The 21,812-nt window shown below is 41.4% G+C and overlaps 1 protein-coding gene across 1 annotated transcript in view; it reads right to left on the bottom strand.

Annotated features, from left to right (window-relative positions):
• The window catches only part of GRIA3 (glutamate ionotropic receptor AMPA type subunit 3), a 290,948-nt gene that overhangs the window by 209,535 nt on the left and 59,601 nt on the right, over positions 1–21,812 (bottom strand). The window contains exon 3 of the mRNA XM_065915058.1: positions 6,412–6,651. Coding sequence (XP_065771130.1) covers positions 6,412–6,651 — 240 coding nt within the window. The remainder of the gene's footprint in view (positions 1–6,411; positions 6,652–21,812) is intronic.

A 21,812-nucleotide genomic window follows, 5' to 3' on the forward strand; every position in this document is an offset into this window, starting at 1 on the left:
CTAGGCAATAGTTCCTTTGAAGAATAGCTGAAGGGAATACTAGGGGACGAGCTCGTCATAATGTCAATGTTAAAAGTGTGGGAGGCAATATGGCAGCCCAGTGAACAACACACACAGGCTGTGGAATGTGGCAGGCTTTGCTCGAAATCCTGGGTTTCATTACTTTGGCACGCTAAGCTGTATGGATCCCTAGGAGCCATTATTTCATCTTTTTATAATTTGGTTTCCTTCTGTTGTAAAGATGCAAGGACGCCATGAGGATTAAATGTGATCATTCACAAACTCAGGGCCTAGTATGTAATAAGTGCTTAAAAATGGCAGCAGCTTTTATCAAACTAAGATAATAAAAATGATGACAAAAATTGGGATCTGTTGTTTTGTACCAAGGATTGGTACTGGGATGTGTATGTGTGCATGCATGTGCATGTGTGCATGTATGTGTGTGTGTGTGTGTGTGTGTAGAAAGGGAGAGAGACACAGAGAGAGACACACAACAGTGAGAGGATTTGTGCCTTATTTGGGAAAGAAGAACTGGATGACAGGGATGAAGCCAGGTTATATAAGTAGGTAGTAAATGACAATGTATGGGAAGGTGTGAGGGTTTGAAGCTCCGCTTGCCTCTCTGTAGAGTTAAAATCCAGCCAATCTGAAAAAAACCTGGTCCTTGGAGAAAGGCTCTTTGTCCTTGTCTTGGAGAATCTCTTTACCTCTCAAACCCTTCAGGATATTTTAACATTTTCCCACCTTCTTAGCTATTTGGCAACACTTTAATCTTTTCACCGGGTGCCTGCTCTAATGAATGCAAATTTTCTTGGTGGATGGGGGGGGAAAGTTGGGTTAAAAATGAATTTTTCCAGGCCCCTGAGATAAATGACTGTTTCAGCAACAGGATCTCAAATTCTCAAAGGCAGGACCTGAATTCTGCTTAAATATTGCCTGTAGCTGAACACTAGGCAACACTCAGTAATTGTTTGTTGACTGATGGGCTACTTGTTGTCACTGCCCGTGTTCTTGCCACAAACTTCTAGTGCAAACAGAAAGGTCTGTGAGTAGGCGGGTGACTTTCTGAGAGTTACCTGGGAACTGAGTAGGGAGTTTCAGGTGGAGAATGGGAAACGGCAGGAGTTTATTGAACACTGGCAAGAAGGTAGGGACTAGTTGCCTCAAAGGGCACTTGGAGCTATTATCTCATTATCTAAGCTGAGAGCCACAGGCTGGGCCAGGTTCTTTCATCTCTGTGGGTTGTGTCCATTGAAGCCAAGGAGAGTTGTCAGGTGCACGAGAGAGTCTGGCTGCAGTTCTCAAACGTGTTGCTGTTCTGGGGGAAAGGTTAGCACCACAGAGAGCTAGATCACTTGCACCCAAAATATAGGTCTAATAGCAAAGTGGAAGCACTTTTATGCAGGTGTAGGGACTGGTTAGGACAGAGATGCCAAGCCAGGGAGGGCAGGTGTAAGTTAGTGCCATAGTGAGGAGCCCTGGATAAGTAAAAAAGTAAAAATGAGGTGGAAGTGGTTAAGACTCTGTACTTTCTTCACTTTAGGGGGCACAGGTTTGATCCCTGGTCAGGAAGCTACGATCCCCATGCAGTGTAGTCTTAAAAAAGGGTCAGTATAGAGAAAAGGGTACAAAGAGGGTGTATATCATACTTAGTAAAGCTCATAACTTTTCCAAAAACTGACTTTTGATGTAGATAGCCCCAAGAGCATCAATTTCAATTTTGCATTAACAAATCAAGGTGGTTATTTTAGTAACTGAGCAAGGTGATGACCTGCAAACAAAAAACCAGACCTTACTCTGCAGACAGAAATCAAAGCATACCTAACAAAGCTTTGAAATCCACTCAGTGGTTCACAATTTCAGAGATAAAATTACCCTGATTGTGCTATAAATATTTTAAATGACCTCAAATGTTTAACCCATTTCTCAGCTCCTCACTCATCTCTGCCCTTATACAGTGGAGTCACATCATTTGTATATTTAGCTTATTTGATTGTAATTATAGGTGCTCCCTTCTGTCTCTCTCCAGTTTCCATTTCTCTCTTATGTAATTTTAAAAATTCTAAAATTATACTTTGCAGTTGTAATTTTCCCCATAATGTTAATTACTGGAGCAATAGATGATCATTGTAGAAAAAAGAGAAAATATAGAATAGACATACTATTGAATATTTTAGCAAACCATACAACAGAGTTTGAGTTACAAATTGGGTTTTCTCCTTCTTCCGTTATCTTTCTTTCTGCTTTCCTCCCTCCCTCTTTCCTTTCCTTTGTTTCCTTCCTTCTTCCCTCCATTCTTGGTTTTTCTGTCTCTTTCAGTCCAACATTTAAAAAAAAGTCAAGGGCTTCTTCTGGATGAATCACTAGTGGAGTTGGGAAAACACTAAGTATGTACCCAGGCCTGTGCTAGAAACTGGGTAAGCACAAAGTCTCAATCTGGGGACTAAGCAATGCTCTACTATCACAATGGAGAGAAGCACTTGGGAAGGTCAATAGCAGACCCAGTGAATTAACAACAGAAAGAAAATAAGTGCCAAGTGAATGACATGGACGAAAGGGTTCTGGGGGCCTTCAGAGGTGTGCAAGATCTCTGCTCCTTAAAACTGGTTCTCCTCCTGCCCTCAGTACCTCAGTAAATAGCGTCACCTTATCACCCAGTCTCTCAAGCCAAAAGACTAGCAGTCATTCACGAATCCTTCCTTTCACTCACATCCCACAGTCAATCTGTCACCAAGTTCTGTTGATTCTGGGTCGAAAATATATTTCAACCCTGTCTACTTTCCTCCATTTCCAGCCTCATCTAAGCTGCCATCATTTCTCACCTATAGAAACTTAAGTGAGACCACGTGTTTCCCCTGCTCAGAATCCTCCAATGACTTCCCGCTGTAGTTACAATAAAATTCATATTCCTTATCTTGGCTCCTGTGTGTATGCCATGGCTTTGATCTGACTTCTGTTTTCATTCTCATCTTAGGTCATTCTCCACTTCCTCATAACCCTTTAGCCACACTTGTCTTCTTTCAGTTTCTCAAACATACTAAGCTCTCCCTGCCACAGGGCCTTTGCACTTGCTGTTTTCATTGCTTAAAAACTCTTTCCCTCTATTCTTCACATGACTGTTCCCTTCTAATTCTTTAGTTCTCAACTGAAATGCTCCTTCTTCATGAGGTTGTCACTGAGACTCTTTTGACAATTATGTCCTATCGATTAGTATCAGTCTTTGTTTTCTTCCTAGCACCTGACCTAAATATAAAATTTTTGCTTATTTTTATTTCTTTGCTTACTTATTTTTCTCTATCTCCTTGCTTAGAATGTAAGCTTTATAATGGCAGGAGACATGGCTATCCTGTTCGGCAATTTAACCCTACCACCTATTGAATGAATGAATTGTTGTGCACTGGAGTGGTCAGGAAAAACTACCTTGAGGAGGTAGAGTTTGAAGTGGGTTTTGAAAAACAGAAGGATAGGCGGGAAGAATTTCCACAATCAAGACGGAGAGAATTCCAGGTAGTAGTAGAAGGACAGTTGCTGAGGCAAGCATGGTTCTGGCACATTTGGGCAGCAGTGAAAAATGGGCGTAGCCTGCAGTGGACGTTTCCCATCAGGTAACATAAAGACAACAGGTTTGTTAGTTGGTTGAGGCATAATTATGCCTTGAGGAGTAGACTGCTTTTATTTTTCAATGTGGGCAAATAAAAACCATTGAAAATTTTGGACCCAGGTTGTGGTGTGCAGTGTTTTAAGAAGGCTTTCTAAGGGGGAAATTAGTATAAAACTTTCTAGAAAATTACTTCTTAGAGCAGATTAATCCCACCAGCTAAATGGTTATAGAGGAAAAAATATGAACCCACATGAGTCAGAAAGGTTTCATTTGGTTCTAAGACCACAGAACTGAACAAATTATTTAATGAGATGATTTGAGAAAAAAGATGCAGGATTAGGAAATAGAGATGTGGACTTTCTTAGTGGCCCAGTGGTTAAGACTTCATGTTTCCAATGCAGGGGATGCAGGTTTGATCCCTGGTCGGGAAACTAAGATCCCACATGCTGTGGAGCAACGAAGCCCATGCACCACAGTTGGAGAGCCCACATGCTCTAGAGCCTGTGCACTGCAACAAAGGCCCAGCACGGCCAAAAATGGAAGAATGAGAGATGGACTTTTGCTTCCTTTCCTCCAATGGAGAGCTAATGGGCAAAGGAGGGTCATGAGAGATGAGGAGAGAATACATGAACTTGTGTCTCCTGCTTTTCAAAAAGTATTAGCAGAACTGATATTTAGTTTTAAAAAATTTCAGGAGAGAAGTTGTCCAATTTACAAATTTTAGTTCTGAAAATTAGATTTTTAGGCACTAGATTCTACTGTATATAATACATGGAAATATGCTAATTCATCTTCAGGGTTTCAAAGAAAGGAAATGCATTAAAATTTAGCAAATTGCGAATTAGAACATTTAAACTATTTTGGTACCCTAGTCAGGCAAAGATGTGCAAGGACACAGGGTACTCCTTTCTGATTCTGCCCTTTGTTCATGTTCTTTCTTTCTTCCCCAAATTCTATCTCCCTCTTCTCTTCCAGTCCACAGTTTATACATCCTTTAAGGTCTGGCTCCTCTAGCCAGCCTTTGAAAATTCTACTTTCTTGGAGTGTTACTTTTTCATAAGTCTTACAACAATCAGAATCTGTAGTGTACCACTTAATTTGCTACTGAGTTTGATACTTTGTTCTGAAAGTTGTTCATGAATTGTTTCCTTAATGTCCTTTTTCTGTCTATCACCACTGGAATTGTATTATATAAGCATGTATCACAAGATTTGAATAAACCATTGAGGGTGGATAACACCTTATAGATTGGTTGACTAATTGATAATATGTAAGCTAGATTAGTAATAAGATTCAAAGTATCCCAAGTCTGGTATAATATTAAAAGTCATAGCATATTACATTAAGAAGGGACATAACTTTGGTTAGGAGATCAAGGTCAAGAAAGCCTCAATGAGTTGGTTAAGGTCAGAGAGCTAGTGAATGGCAGAGGATGGACTAGAACTCTGCTCTCCTGTTTCAGGTTCATGAAATTTGATAATATTTTGGAGGTTAAGTACCATAAGCAAATACAGGCCTTAGTGTTTCCTGAGAGGGTTTGATGATCTATCAAAATAAGGGTGAAGTGAAGAGCACTCTGGATTCCTAAAAACAAAATGGCCCTTCAAGTTAAGTTACCTATAAGGACATCATTTCCAGTGATCCCTCAGAGAGGTCTTCCATTTGCTCCTTCTTTCTCTGAGTCAGAAAATCCTGAGTCAGAGACAGCCATTCCCTGCGTATGCATGTGTCCTAAGTCACTTAGTGTCCAAATCTTTGTGATCCCATGGACTGTAGCCCACCAGGCTCCTCTGTCCATGGGATTTCCCAGGTACAAATCTGGAGTGGGTAGCCATTCACTTCTCCAAGGGACCTGCCTGGCCCAGGGATTGAACTCAGGTCTCCTGTGTCTCCTGCATTGGCAGGCAGATTCTTTATCACTAGCACCACTTGGCAAGCCCTTCCCTGCATATAACCAGGGGTATAGGCAAACAAGTGATAAAGTAACATTGTCTTTTAGAATCTGATGGTGATAGGATTCCCTGGTTTTACTAAGAAAGCCCTCAAAGATAACTAGATTTTAGAGGAGTCTGTTTAGCTGCACTATGATGTGTATACCTAACTGGATACTATTCAAGATCAGACCCCTGATTTTTGAGACTCTTTCAATATAATATGTCATGAATAGATTCAATATAATATGTCTAACTCTTAGAAAATCTATCCATCCCCCAAACCCAGTTTAGCCAGTCTCCATTCATTACTTCCATCAGCTAGTTGTCGAGGCCCTACAATCTGAAAGCCTAATGTGATCTGGAAGCCAGAGACATTGCCAGCAGTCCCAGCTTTGGGGTTAAGCTGCTGTGTGAAAAAGCACTTTTCCTTTTCGGGCTTCAGTCTTCTCATCTATGAAATGGGGATAGTTGTGGTCTCTGGCTGGATTAATTCTGCAAAAACTTTCCAGCTTAGGCCTTTCTCTATTTTAGACTAAGCCACTTTTGCTTTGTGTATTTTAGACCAGATCAATTATTTTGAGGAGGGGTGAGGGTTCTTTTTCAGTGACAGTGATTCAACCAGGAAGATAATTCGAAACCCCTTTTCAAAAAGTTTGGGATGGGAGGACATGTATAATTTGAAAAATTAGATTCTAAAATTAGTATTGCTTTGATTCTTTTTTTTGGCCTTACTCTTCAATTCATTTTGAATAATAGAGTTTTAAAAGCATATGAGATTTTATTTACTGGAAGAGAAGGGGACAAGCGTGCGTTGAGGAAGGTTGAATACCACTGTTACGTGAATATTCAAAGGGGAGAGCAGATGCCTCTTCTTACCTCTTTCTGTGTCATAAAGGTACACAAACTTCTCCCACTTGTAGTGACCCAGAAGACTCAGGATGGCGCCCTTCAAGGCTGGGCGCATCTGGATGACAAACTGCACATCTGCATCAGTGGGGAAGCTGGGCGTGACAAAGGATGTGTGCAGGGCTCCACAGAAGGAGGTCAGAGTGTTCATGGACATCTGGTCATAGAATCCAAAGATGGCATACACCCCTCTCGAGAACTGGGAGCAGACTGCAATGAGAAAAAGAGAAAGGCATTTCAGTAACTTCATGGTCCTTTGCTGCAGCTTGCAGGGTTGGAAATACAGTGCATAGTTAGACTCTAAAAGACCAGTGGTTGCTGAAGTTTAGAAGCCCTTGGAAAATCCAGTTGCCCAGCAGGAAAAGGAGAAGAAAGGGAAGAATTTATCTGATGCAGTTGCATCTTCTCTATGAGAGAAAACTCAGCATGAGCAGGAAACTAAGAGGAATGTGGGAAGCAAAAAGGTGAAGGTTGTCTTACCCTCCTTCAGCAAACCTCCCAGCTCACCCCCAAGGCATCAAGCGCTCCCACACTTCTACCGTAGCTGCCCAGGGGCCTCTTAGGATACCCAGGCCCAATTAAGGTATTGGGTTGGCTCAAAAGTTCATTCAGGTTTTTCCAGAAGGTGTTATGGGAGAGCCCAGACGATCTTTTTGGCCAACCCAATAGAATAATCTTGTGTCTCACCCCTGCAGTGCTTTTCTACTAGGTAACATAGTGACTGGTCATTTAGTCAGATGAACTGCAAATGTGTCTTCTATGGAAATGTGTTACTCCTCTTAGGTTGTTGTTGTTTAGTCACAAAGTCGTGTTTGACTCTTTGTGACCTCATGGACTACAGCCCACCAGGCTCCTCTGTCCATGGGATTTGCCAGGCAAGAATACTGGAGTGGGTTGCCATTTCCTTCTCCAGGGGATCTTCCTGACCCAGGGGTCAAACCCACATCTCTTGTATCTCCTGCATTGGCAGGCGAGTTCTTTACCACTGAGCCACTTGAGAAGCCCCTTCTTAGGTTACATAATGCTTTACCTATCTAGTTATGGTATGATGGACACCTCTTATATAGACTAATAATGAGGAGAATTTCAGATTCTGGGCAGGTCATTGGGAATACTGGCTTTTCAGTGCCCATGGGGTAGGTGGGCCGATTCTGCCCCTGTGTAATAGGTAAAGTTCTATCTTAATCCTTTTGATTTGATCTTCTAGACCTGGTAGCCCACACACAGAATGTTTATGTCCCCCTCACGATTGTGGTGAGTTTTCCTCCATCTCAAAATGGGTCACACCATTACATCTTCCTTCTTCAGGCCTAGATGAGCTTAAAAAATGGGAACCAATCTCAATATTAGCGCAAGTAGAACAAAATTAGCAAAGCAAATCAGCTACAACAGCACCATGTGGTGCATTCCCAAACCAAGTGGAAATGATCTTCAGATTATTTGCACTACTGCTCCCTTCCATTCATGCGAAGCAGGCAGAACAGGCAGCTGATAATGTGGTGTGATTTAAGGGCCCCTGCTTGGTCACCCTTATCAGCTAGGAAGCCAACGTTAGGCTTACTTTTTCAGCTTTTGAGTTATGAAAAAAAGCCTATGGCTTGGGGGCCCCCTCCCCCAAATTACAAACTTTTTTTAGCTATTAACATGACTGATTAGATGTCAGGACAAGTAAGAAAATGGGTAGGTTCAGTTTTGATGGGAATGGGTGGATCAGACAAGAGATCTATGGTGAATCAGATCACTAGCCCAGGTGAGATGCATGAGACAGTGCTCGGGCCTGGTGCACTGGGAGGACCCAGAGGAGTCGGGTGGAGAGGGAGGTGGGAGGGGGGATCGGGATGGGGAATACGTGTAACTCAATGGCTGATTCGTGTCAATGTATGACAAAACCCACTGAAATGTTGTGAAGTAATTGGCCTCCAACTAATAAAATAAAATTAAAAAAAAAAAAAAAGAGAATGTAAAGAGTTTGCTCCCTTTTATCAGCCAAACTCATGGCTCATTGGCTTGAGGTAGCATTTCAAGGGTGGTTATCAGTCACTCAAGGGCCTCCTTAGGGGAAGACAATTGCTTCCAACTTGAGGAATTCTAAGTGACCTCCAAACACATGCAAGAAAAGCCTTTATATTAAAAGGAAAAATCAACTAGAGAATGAACCTGGAGCATTTCATGACATGGGGCCAAAAGAAGTATTCTGAAACAAAAACAAAGTGGCTAGATGGCACTTTGTCTTAATCATCACCAAAGGAGACATGAAGGAGAGTCCCATTTCCAAATTCATCCTGTCAATGTAGAATTTTGCAGTACTTGGTTGAATCTTGGCCAATACACATAATCTTCTGTATAACATTGACAACAATAATGATAACAGTTACTGAGTTCTTAGTAGGTACCAGCCCATGTGCTAAACATACATATCATCTCTTTTAATATTCCCAACAACCTCATGAGGTATTACTATCATTTCTATTTAATAGATAAGAATTTTGAGACTAAAAAATGTTCTATCTCTTAAGTGGAGGGGCCAGGACTTGAACCTGAGTCCAACTCCAAAACTCACACTCCCTGGGACCCAAAACAAACAGTGACATTGGACAGTATTTATCGGCTTGAATGAAATAGAGTTTCCAGATTTGGCAAATAAAAATATATTAAATCTATATTTATATAGCTAGAAAATAGATAAATACAATGTCCAATTAAATTTGAATTTCAGATAAATAAGAAATTATTTTTAGTTTAAATATGCCTCAAATTCACACATATACTAAAAAATTACTTGCTTATTTGAAATTCATACTTAATTGAAAATCCTGAATTTTATCTGGCAGCCCTAGAAAGAATCCAGTCTTATTAACAGTCATGGGGCTGGAAGACTGGAATAAGCAATCGTGGCTTTTCATCCAAAATGACTCAGGAGGTAGCCAGTCATTCTTAGATCTATACCAACTAGCATACAATGCAACATATTTTTCAACAAAGAAATCCCAACCAGGCAAAATTATGAACAATAATTGAGGGAGAAATACTTGGAGAGAGACAAACATATAGTTATGATCCTCTTAGAGTTTCAAAAAGCCCCTGGTGTATTGGAAAGAAACAGAAAATTAAAGTAGGTTATAGATTCTGTTTTTTTTTTTAAATAAAACCTTGCATTGCTCTTGTAATCATTGTTTCTGAACCTCGTGGGTGCAGAATTAATCATTACTAGTTTATACATGGACATTTCATTATTTATTTATTTAAAATACATTGAACACTCAGAACCATCACTCAACCCAAGAATCATAATGTTACTAATAACTTAGTTTTACCTATGTCTTCTTCCTCTGTTCTATCTTCCTGTTTTGATTCTCTCCCTCCCCCTGAGGTAACTACTACCCTGAATTTTTAAATTTATCATTAGCTTGGTTTTCTAAAAGAAATACACAGATGCACCTAAACAACATAATGCTATTTTTGCTTGTCTTAAAACTTGATAAGAAGGAAGTCATGTTGTATATGTGAAACCCAGACTCCAGGCAGGAGCACCCAGTGAAATCTTTAAGCTTATGTATAATGACAAGTAGGATAAGACTCAGGAAGATCTAAAAATGGGTGAGTGAGCAGGTGTGAGGGAGCCCAGTGACAATTTAAAAAATTCCAAACTAAGCTTACAGCTTTGGCCTGGCTCAGGTGAGAGACCTAGGAGTATTACATTGTAGATCAGTGGCACCTTTCAGAGAACACTCAGCTACTGTGGTCTAACAGGCAGACACATGGCGATGGACATCAACAAGATGCATGTTAGGAAAAAATCAGTAAGTGTTCTATTCATTTTTTTTCTTAGAGTATAAACGCTTTACAATATCATGTTAGTTTCTGCTGTACAAAGCGTGAATCAGCTATATGTACACATATATCCCCTCCCTCTGGGGCCTCCCACCCTCCCATCCCACCCCTCTAGGTCATGACAGAGCACCGAGTTGAGCTTGTGCTACACAACAGCTTCCCACTGGCTATTTATTTTACACGTGGTAGCATATATATGTCAATGCTGCTCTCCCAGTTTGAACCACCCTTCCCTCCCCACCCTGTGTCCATATGTCTGTTCTCTACATCTGCCTCTCTATTCCTGCTTGCAAATAGGTTCATCTTCCTTTTGGATAAAACAGAGGTGCAGCTGTCCTGCAAATACTACTGTGCATAGTTATACTTGCTGTGTCTCAACATGTGCAAGTAACATAAGCAGAAGGCCCAGTGGGGAAGACAACTGCCACACGAGGACAGGGGTAATAGCCATTGAGGGAAGCTGGGGCATAAGGGACCTGTGAGTGGGGCAGAAGGTCCCTTCTTGGCTGCAGAAAGTAGGGCTGAATAGTACACTGAGCTGAGCCAAGGGATAGTGTCTATGTTTCTAGGTCCTTAGAATGTTTGAAATAGAAGAAACTTAAATACTCTGTCATTCACTGTCTTTTCAAGCAAATTTTTTAGTGTAGAATCTTTTCTCCAGGTGAACTTTTATGTGGCAAGGTCCAGTAGATAAGAGATATAGTGAATATCTTTTCTGCTTCAACACAGAGTCCCATCGATGCCTCCCTAGCCTAAAGAAACTGACACAAGGCGAGGAAGTGTCTTGCACAAGGTTATGCAATGAATTATGAACCAGTCTCTCAGAATTGCTTTATCAGCATCTCCACGCCATCCCTACTCCAATGCTATCTCGGGCAGCATGGGTCAGGATTTGCCTGGCGTGAAAGTGACTTACCCACAATACCTAGCTCTTCACATAGACGGATCCACCAGGGGTTTCCCGTGACTCATCTGCCAGCTGCTGCTCTCAGTTCCCTCCAGCCTCAAATATCAGTGAGAACAGGTGGCAGATTGGTGGGTGATCTTTGGGGACTTGTGATTCTTTGGGGCAATGTGTGTTATCTTTATCTGAATCCTTAATGAACCACACCCATGTATTTATCTTAGGAGACTAGTCCCTGGTAAAATAGCGATGGAAGAAATAGCTGTCTGGCAGTCTTTACGAAGCCATGAAGTGTAAAAGGAAGGGGCAAAAGCTTTTGAGGCAGGTGGACTTTACTTCTAGTTATGGCTCTACCAGTCTTAGGCTGCACGACTTAAAGTCTGTGAGCCTCAGTATAGGATAGAGATTTATGAAGGCAGTTTCTAGAGTTGGATCCTTTAGGGTGAAATCCTGAATTCATCACTTATTAGGCAAATTACTTAATATCTCTGTTTCTGACCCAGTTTCTTCATCTGTAAAAATGAGATAATAGTGCCTGTCTCAGCATTGGTTGTGAAAGTCAAAATGACTCAATTCATGGGAAGCATCTATCTATAACAGTACCTGGCATGTAAGAGATACTCGCTTAATGCTAGTTATTTATTCATGCAACAAATAGTTGTGGAGCATCTACTATGTGCTGGTACCATTATAGGTAATAGGAGATACAGGAGAGAAAATTGATCCTGTCCTCCCAAAACATGTGTACTAGTGAGGGGAAAAGAGGGTAAGAAATGAGATAAGTAAAAGGTAAAGTATGTCTTAGTTATAAATGTGACTTGGTTATTGTCATGGAGTGAGGAGTAAATGAAATGGAACAGGGGAAATACATGGTGCTTAGCATATACTTGGCAACTAAATAGTTTATTTTGTGTTTCTTTTCTCTTGCCAACTCTTTACTTTGCACTCTGTTGACCCCATCAGGTTACACCTCCTGCAGCAACCACTGCCCTTGACTTCACACTAAGTACTCAGGAAGCCCAGTTTTTCTTCTCTTTCACCTTTGCTAGACATTTCTTCAGTGTTCTTTCCTGTTCTCACTCCTGGGTCACTTCTGGGTAGTCATGGGTTCAGGACAAACCCTACTAATTTGACTTTGTCCTCTGACTCTTCCCCCTATATAATTCCCTTGTGGTGGTAAAATGCCGTCTGCACTCGGGGCCTCCATGGCTTCCTAGTATGAAATATCATGATTGTCTGCTTGCTAAGAATACCTGTCTCCATCTCTTCCTCCTAGCAAAACAGCAAATTCTTTTAGTTGAAGACGTCATTTCTGACTACATTCTGGATTCCTGGGGATTCTGGTGTAGCTCACCGGCTGTGTTCCCCTCGGTGTTGAGTGACAAGCAAGGCTGGAGCCAGCTGTCACACTTTTATTTATAGTCCCCAAGTCTGTAGGGTCGGGACATGTATTGAGAATGTACAGTGTGGCAGCTAATTACACCACCCATATTTCAAAAGGCCTCATTACAAAAATGTCAAACAACTTGATTATCCCAAAGATCAGAATAACAATATTCCATATCATTTACAGAACACTTCCCATAGCCTTTTGAATTGGGGGAAAAAAGGAAACTGAAGTCTCTTGCTGACTTAATGATCACATTTGAAACAAGCAGGAAGAAGAAAAACATAGCTATGGAGGAACCAGTAGAGATATAGCACAAGAAGGTTCCCTAGGTAATAATACCACAGTACACTGAATTCCAGGGGATCAAGGAAGCTTAGAGATGGAAGATCATGGAGTCCACTATTTTCTAAAGCTGTGATGTTGGTCCATGGTGAAGTTTCCAGTCTGGTGAAATATCCGTGTGTGTGTGTTGGGGGAAGGTTGACAACTGTTCTTTTTTAGGAAAAATAGTCTTTTTCTCTGTATCATTTCTATTGTCTGAGTGTTGTATGCAGAGTCCTTTCTTTTCTGAAATAATGATGATGTTAATGATACCACTCATATATACATACATTCAAATATATACAAATTTATATGTATATATACATATATACACACACATATATATGTATGTATATATATGAATTTATATGGAAATATATGCCTTCTTTGCAGCAGACCAAATAATTGTGTCCCCAAAGATGTCCATGTCTTAATCCCCAAAATCTGTGAATTAGGTTACATGGTAGAGAGGAATTAAGGCTGCCAATAGAATTAAGGTTGCTAATCAGTTGACTTTAAAATAGTGAGATTATCCTGGATTATCTGCGTGGCCCAATGTAAATGTGGAAGACAGAAGTTGAAAAAAGAGTCAGTATCAGAGTGATGTGATATGAAAAAGACTTGACCAGCCACGACTATGAATAGAGACGGAGGGGGCTATGAAAGTAGGTGGTGTCTACCTTGGGAAGGTAGGTGGTGTCCTGCCTTGGGAAAGGCAAGAAAATGAATTCCCTTTTAGAGCCTCTGGACAGGAATGCTGCCATGCCAACACCTTGATCTGGCCTACAGAGCTGGAAGATAATAAGCTTGTGCTTTTTTAAGACACTGAGTTTGTGGTAATTTGTTATAGTAGTAAATAATACACTTAACACAGCAAAAGTTAAACGCTGCTGACTCTCTGGATCAAACTATACTCCACTCACCCTTTCAACACCCTTAAAACATTTATGGATCCAAAAAGTCCAGAAGTTTGGATACTAAGAATTGAATCTAATTTCCAATTCAGCATAGGAACCACCTCCCGCGAGGCTGTGTTACCGCTCTTTGAGTACTTCCAGTGACATGGGAGCTCATTACTCACAGGCAGCGCTTTCCTTGTGGGGCAGCTCTCATTATAAGGGAGCACTTCCTTAAATTGAACCTCAGTTTACCTCTTGGGCCTCTTGAATGCCACATGATACATCAAGTCCCAATTCCACATGCCCTTACCTTTATAGGAAGCTCAAAAATACAATTGACATACTCAAGAGATCCATAAGGGCTATTAGTTATTCAAGTGTGTGCCTTTATTCTTACTAGGCTGCCTTCCTCCTGCCAGGCTAAAACTCTGCTAAAAGATTCCACCTCCTCCTGAATCCCTGCCACTTCCAGAAGCCATCATTCCAACTCCTTCTTTACCATCGTTACCAATGATGGGATGATGAGGACCTAGCACCCCTCTGCATCTGCAACCTACCTTCTGCCCCATCACTCAACTGAACCTGCTCTCTCAAGTTGGATGATGACCTGCTCACTGCCAAATCCAACGCTGTGCACTGACATCATTTGACTTGACTGCTGAGCAGCATTTGACGTTGTTGGCCACATCCTCCCCCTTGAAATTTCCCTCTCTGCTTTCAAGAGCATTAAAGTCTGCTGGCTCTTCCATCCTTATGGCTCCTTTTCAGTTTCCTCCTAGTCCATCACCTCGATGATAATGTGTCCAAACATTTTTGTCTTTGGCCCTCTTTTCTTCTTACTCTAAAGGTTTCTCTTTTTCATTCAACAAGTATTTGTGGAGTTCCTGGTATGTGCCAGGCAGAGAAGGGGGAGGGTCTCATCTCACTACCTTCATGTGAATGAATTCCAAATAGGTGCCTCTAGCTTCAGACACACACTCCTGAGTTCCAGATCCACATTTCTGACCTCTCATAAAACAGCGCCACCTAGAGGCCTTCATGGCAATCACACACTCAGTGCGTTATTTCTCACTCCCATGCACCATCACAGATCTGTTCCTTCTCAACCACCGCGCTATTGGCATTTGGGACTGGATGATTCTCTGTTGTGGTGACTGCCCTGTGCATTATACGATATTTAGCAGCATCCCTGGCCTTTACCCATTAGATGTCAGCAGTGCTACCACCACCCACCAATTGTGACAACCCTAAATGACTGAAGTGAAGTGAATGTAGCTCAGCCATGTCTGACTCTTTGTGACCCCATGGACTATACAGTCCATGGAATTCTCCAGGCCAGAATACTAGAGTGGGTAGCCTTTTCCTTCTTCAGGGGATCTTCCCAACCCAGGGATCGAACCCAGGTCTCCCACATTGCAGGCGGATTCATTACCAGCTGAGTCCCTAAATGCCTGAGAATAGTGGCAAATATCCCCTGGAGGCATTGTCACCCCGTTCCCATCTGCATCCTCCATCCTCTGATATCCACAGGATTTGGTTATGACTCCCTGTCCACAGAGAACAAGGCTTTACCCTAGTGAAAAGGCATGCATACTGAGGTAATCCCATCAGTTATTTTAATGATGAAAGTTAGGAAGTGCGGACTCTACAAAGTCCACTATATAGGTGGGTACTTCCCTGGTCTTGCCCTAAAATTGACTATTCGTGTTTAACCTGGGGGTGTAAGAGAGGAAGAATTAGGTAAAGGAAGGGTTGGGGTGGGGTAGAAGCCAGTTCATCCTTTCTCTGGGTTCATACAGATCAGCCTTCCAGTCTGCTTGAACATCCTTTTGTCTTGGGTTCTAGTAACCACAGTTGGGTACTTATAGGTTCCAAAGTCAGAACAAGGTGTCAACCCATTCTCCAGCTGATGATTCCATGGTTTAATTATCATCTTTGGGTTAATTCTCTTGAACATTTTGTTCTGCTCTCAGGAGTATCCTGCCTTCTGACAGTCTAACTAGTTATTTTTGCAATTACATGACATGTATCTCAATGCTAGCAAAGAAAACACTCATTATCAACATTTGATCCTACTTGAATATAGCCGCTTGCAAATGTACACATTAACATATGAACACACGTATTTTGGAACATTCATCTTTTTTTCAATTCTTAAATGCAAACTACCCTTCCCTAGCAATGTCAGAAATGGCAGGAGAAGTGCTGAGTTGGGCTGGGGTAAGGAGATGCTTTTTAGGCCCTTTTATATCAAGACATGTGGTTAAGGGCTGGAGCTCATGAGTTAAAATTTTTTTATTTATTCATTCATCAAATGAAATCTTGAGTGCTCTTGAGTGACAAACACTGTCTGTGTGCTGGGATACAGCAGTGAGCAAAACAGATTCGACCTCTGTCCTCATGGTGCTTACAATCTAGTATTGGAAGCAAACAGTAATAAAAGAATCATACCAATCTGTGATTACCATGTTCTAAGTACTAAGAAGGAAAGGTATTAGAGTGCTATGTGGCTATGTGACAAGGTGACTTTAATTTAGATGAGGTCAAGGGGAAAGATTTCTGACCATGTGACATGTGAGCTGATGCCTGAGAGTAGAAGAGCATCCCAGGCAGAGAAAATAGCACTTTCTGAGACCCAGATGGAGGACAGCATTTGCTGTACTTGAGGCACTGAAAGATGACTAGCCTGACTGAAGTGTGGCCAGTAAGGAGGAGCTACAGGAAGAGTCTGGTAGGAGGCTGGGACCCAACGTGAGGGACCTTGTAGGATGCTGGTAAGGAATTTTGATTTTATCCTAAGGACAACAGGGGGAAGTCATGGAAGTACTTTGCTCATTGTTATTCCATGAGCAGATTTATATTTTTAAAAGATTTATCTGGCTGGTGTATGTACAGTAAACTTAAGGGGGTGTCAGTGAAAGCAGGGAGAACATTTGAGATACTTTCCTACAACCTAAATGAGAGACAAGAGTGTTCTAGATTTGAGTTGTGGCAATGGATGTGGAAAAAACCGGAGTTTATTTTTGAGGTCAAATGACTGAATTTGGGCTGGTTATTTAAACTCTCCAAACCTCATTTACAAATCTATAACCATTAGACTGATAATACCTACCCCATAACATTGTTGTGTGGATTAAATGAAGATGAGCAAAGTATGTGGCTCTCATAGAAGTCTGTGCTCAATTGCTAAATAGTATCTGCTCTTAATATTATTTTAAAAATTATCTCTCAGTATGTTTGCACTGCAGTGGGTTTTGTTTGTTTGTTTTTGGCCATGCCACACAGCATGTGGGATCTTAGTTCCCCGACCAGAGATTGAACCCGTGCCCCTGCATTGGAAGTGCAGAGTCTTAACCACTGGACTGCCACGGTAAGCCTCTGCAATGTGTCTTTATATGGCTCGGTCTCTTAATTTGCTGTGTGGTCTGGGGCCCGTTAGCTCACTGGGCTTCAGGTCTGTTATTTGTCAGCCAGGAGAACTAATACCTGTCCTGCCCACTTCACAGGGATGTGCTGAGAATGGAAATAATAGCTGAAACTCTCCTTTGAAATATCACAAAAGCTGCTATCTAAGTGTCAGTGAGTAAGTGCTATTGGTTCTCAACTCCCAGTACTTATCATCTCCATAACAAATAGCTCAACAGAATCGTCATTCTTCCCAGCCTCCATCTCTGCTATTCACCTACGTGTCTCCATCAATCATCTAAAGTTGTCAGGGGCCTGTCTTGACCTGCAACTCATTTTACATGGGATTTTAGCACAACTCTTAATTGAAAAACTAATTGATCCAGTGATCCAGTCACAGTCAATGAAACAATTTCTAAAGCTGGGCAGGAAAGTGATGAACTCTGACGATGCATTTGAATCAACCCTAAGATTTGTCATTGACAGATAAGAGCCTCAAGTTCAATATCATGCCACATAGCACTGGAGCGCCACTGTCTTTAATTTTGCAGCCTACGCTGGGCTGAGGGGAGGGTGAGCTTGGCCCCTAAACCAAACTTATTCTTAAAGGTTAATTAATGGTTATCTGTTATGCATGCTTGGAATACTTCATAACTAAAACCAAAGCCATATAAACATAATAAAACGTTTAGGTCCACTGTCAGTCAGCAAGACAAGCTTTTATTTGCCATTCTGTTTGAATTCCTTAGCATCACATTCTCAGTGTGGAGTGTGATGGCTGGGGTCACCCTATAGGTGTTTACAATGCAAAGAGCCCCTCTATAGTTTGATTGGGCTTCCCCTGTGGCTCAACTGGTCAAGAATCTGCCTGCAATGTGGGAGACCTGGATTCGATACCTGGGTTGGGAAGATCCCCTGGAGAAGGGAATGGCTACCCACTCCAGTATTCTAGCCCAAAGAATTCCATGGTCTATACAGTCCATGGGGTCACAAAGAGGCAAACACGGCTGAGTGATGATTAGTTAGCTAGCTAGCTGTAGTTTGATTGACAGGTAGGCACTCCATCTCCTCCTGAACATGGCTGCTGATGGTGAGCTCACCACTTTTTCCAAAGTAGCGCATTCTACATTTAGATAGCTCTTGTGATAAGACATTTCCTTATTACATTGAGCATATATCTACCTCTCTGTAACTTTCACCACCTAAGGTTCCTTTTTGTCTGAGGCTTACCGAAATATCTACTCTCTCTTCTAATGGCAGGCCTTCAAACATCTGAAGATATATTTCCCACCTGCCTGTGCCTTCTCTTATTCAGGCTAATCACTCCTGGCACTTCAGATGTATGTCGCAGATCCCACGCCTTCACCACTCTGACCACCTTCCTCCTGACGTGTTTCAGTTTCTTAAGTGTCACTCTTAAGAGACGGATGTCTGGAACTGAGCACTACACTGCCAGTGAGGTTGAACCCATTCAGAAGACAGCGAACTGATGCCTTTTCACTGCCTATTTTGGACTAGACATCATGTATTTATTAGTCCTGCCTAGGATAGCATTGATTTTATTTTTACCCATCCACTGTAGAATTCTATGGAACCTCCTCTTATGTTGTGGTCTTGAATTTATATCCCAGGTATTTTGTTTAGGAACTTCTGCCAAGCCAGGCTTCCCCTAACCTTGGGTATGTGCTGTTAATTTTTTTTTTTACACATTTCCCCCTTTTAAAATGTCCTTATGGCTTTGACCCAGTCTTTTTTTTTCAAATTAAATTTTTTTTTTTGGCCATGCTGCATGATATGTGGGATCTTAGTTCCTCAACCAGCAATTGAACCCATGCTCCCTGCAGGGGAAGCACAGAGTCTTGACTACTGGACTACTAGGAGAGTCTCCTTGACTCAGTCTTTTAAATCTTGATTTGGTTAACAAGATTATTCATTATCACTTCCAGTTACGTGTCATCTACAAATTTTGATCAGCTTGCTTTGGGTGACATTATCCAAATTGTTGGCGAAAATTCTGAAGAAGACAGGGTCAAGGACAGAATCAATTGCCATGCTACTTTATTCTTTACCCCTATGGTTTCCAGGATGACAACAACTAGGTTAATAAGTACACCGGGTAGAATTCTTCAGTCTGCTCCAAAAGTATCTTTAATACTCTTACAGTTTAGGCAATATAAATAACTCTTACTACTGATCTTTGTTCTTCAGACATCTTCACAGGTCTGAAATTCAGGGAAAAAAAATAACTGGAATGATTTTCTTTTCTTCTGGTATTATTATCTCTGACCATACACCTTTACTAGTTATTATTGAGTTTTATGGGGCAGAAGTAAAAAAAAAAGAAGGAAACTAAGAATAGACAGAGAAATACTTCCTGGTAAAGAATGAAGCACCAGAATAATTGGGCAACTACTCCTTTCTATCCTCTATCTCAAGCAGTGTGTCATTACCTAAGGTCAGAAAACTGATTCGTTGCCCTTTGTTGTCAGAAAGCAAATGGCTTTTCCATTTTAAGAGTAGAATAACTGATATCTGATCAGTTCCTGGGATCTACGGTCCTTAGCATCTATGGCTCCTAATTGACTTTAAATATACTGTAAACGGTCTTATAAGATTTCCCAAATGCAATCCTGATGGGAAGCAACTCTTGAAAAGCCATCTTCACAATACCCAGATTGGTAGTTATACGAAACAGTTCACCTTACTGCTGCATAAAAAATCTATACAGCCTTAGTTCCCTCAAATATGTGCCAACAGCCTGAAGAGCAAGGAACCCATTTTTCCTCTAGGAAAAAAGGGCAAATTTAAATTAAAGGCACTTTTTCTAACCTGAATTCAACTGGTTGGATTTTGGACAATAACTCTCTGCTCTTAGTTTGGGAGGACAGTGGATCTGCGTGGAATAATGTGTCAGAGAAGTCCAGTCAGTGCTGCCTGTCCTGTCAAGCACAGGGCTGACATGCGGGCAACAATCAGTGGCCCTTGCACGACATTACAGGATCCAGTACTTTCTATTTTAATGGCACTTTGATTGGAAACTATGGGTACCGTAGCTTGAGTCTGAGAACAAAACCCTCCAATACCTGCACCCCTAAGTCCCCCCATTTTCCTTTGTCCTAAAAAAATAAGGACATCTCTTGGAAGAGAGGAATTTCAGGACTCAGGGCTAATTTAGAAAAAGAGCAAGCTTTTAAACCAGGGCACTAATGAGAGACAGATAATTGCTCAAAATGTGTTTCCTATGTTTAGTGACTGTCCAGACCTGTCTTGTCTGATCTGGTACCCACTAGCCACATGTGATTATTTGAATTAAAATCATTTATATGAAGTGAAATGAAAGATTCTGTTTTTCAGTTACACCACCCATATTTCTAGTGCTTTGCAGCAACATGTACTGGCCAATGAGTGTGACATGGTACATTTCCATGATCAACACAGTGCTGGTCTAGTAAGTCCTATTAAAGTTGCCTACTGCACCTACCCAATTCTGTGTTTTAGATTCTAATTTAACTAGCATTTATTCAATACTCTGTTCTAGGCATCATACTAGCAACTTTCATACTTCTGTGGTGGGGTGGGGGGCATTGTTTAACATTTCATGGAAGTTGTCAATGTGTAGGCAGAGCAGGTAGATGCCTTGTAGTGTGGTTGGAAGGTCCCTGGAAAGTCTTCTTGCCTTTGATTGTCCCATCCATTGCCTGCTGCCAAGTTTGAAACATCTACCTATCTGGGATAGGATGGTGAACAGTGTGTGTTAGTTGCTCAGTCATGTCCGACTCTTTGTGACCCCATGGACTGCAGCCTGCCAGGCTCCACTGTCCATGGGATTCTCCAGGCAACAATACTGGAGTGGGTTGCCATCCTGTTCTCCAGGGGATCTGCCCAACCCAGGGATTGAACCTGGGTCTCTTGCATTGCAGGCAGATTCTTTACCATCTGAACCACCAGGGAAGCCTGGGGTGGTGAAATTCCCTGTTCAATAACCAGTGTGGTCTGGAAGGGGTACATGTGTGAATTGGTTTATGAGATTAATTCAAACTGAGAGTCAGGCAACACTGCTATTTGCCAAAGGTAGGTTCTGATCTACACTGTGTGTGTGTTTCCAGTGAGTTAGAACCTATTCATTAATCATGAGGTATAACTTATTTTAGGCAAAATGTGAAACAATTTTGACAGTTTAAAGTTTAAATAAATATCACTGCTATATATATATATATATATATATATATATCAGTTTGGTTCAGTTTTAGTATATATATGTGTGTGTGTGTATATATATATATATGTGTATATATATATATAAAACTAGGTAACTATTGAGAACCTACTGATTAGCACAGGGGACTCTATTCAATACTCTGTGCTGTGTTTAGTCGCTCAATCTTGTCCGACTCTTTGTGACCCCATGGACTATAGCCCATGGGGATTCTCCAGGCAAGAATATTGGAGTGGGTTGCCATGCCTTCCTCCAAGGGATCTTCCCAACTCAGGGATTGAACCCAGGTCTCCCACATTGCAGGTGGATTCTTTACCAGCTGAGCCACCAGGGAAACCCATTCAATACCCTATAATGACCTATATGGGAATAAAATCTAAAAAAGAGCAGATGTATGTGTATGTA

This window comes from Muntiacus reevesi, chromosome X, assembly GCF_963930625.1.
Source record: "Muntiacus reevesi chromosome X, mMunRee1.1, whole genome shotgun sequence".
Taxonomy (NCBI): Eukaryota; Metazoa; Chordata; class Mammalia; order Artiodactyla; family Cervidae; genus Muntiacus; species Muntiacus reevesi.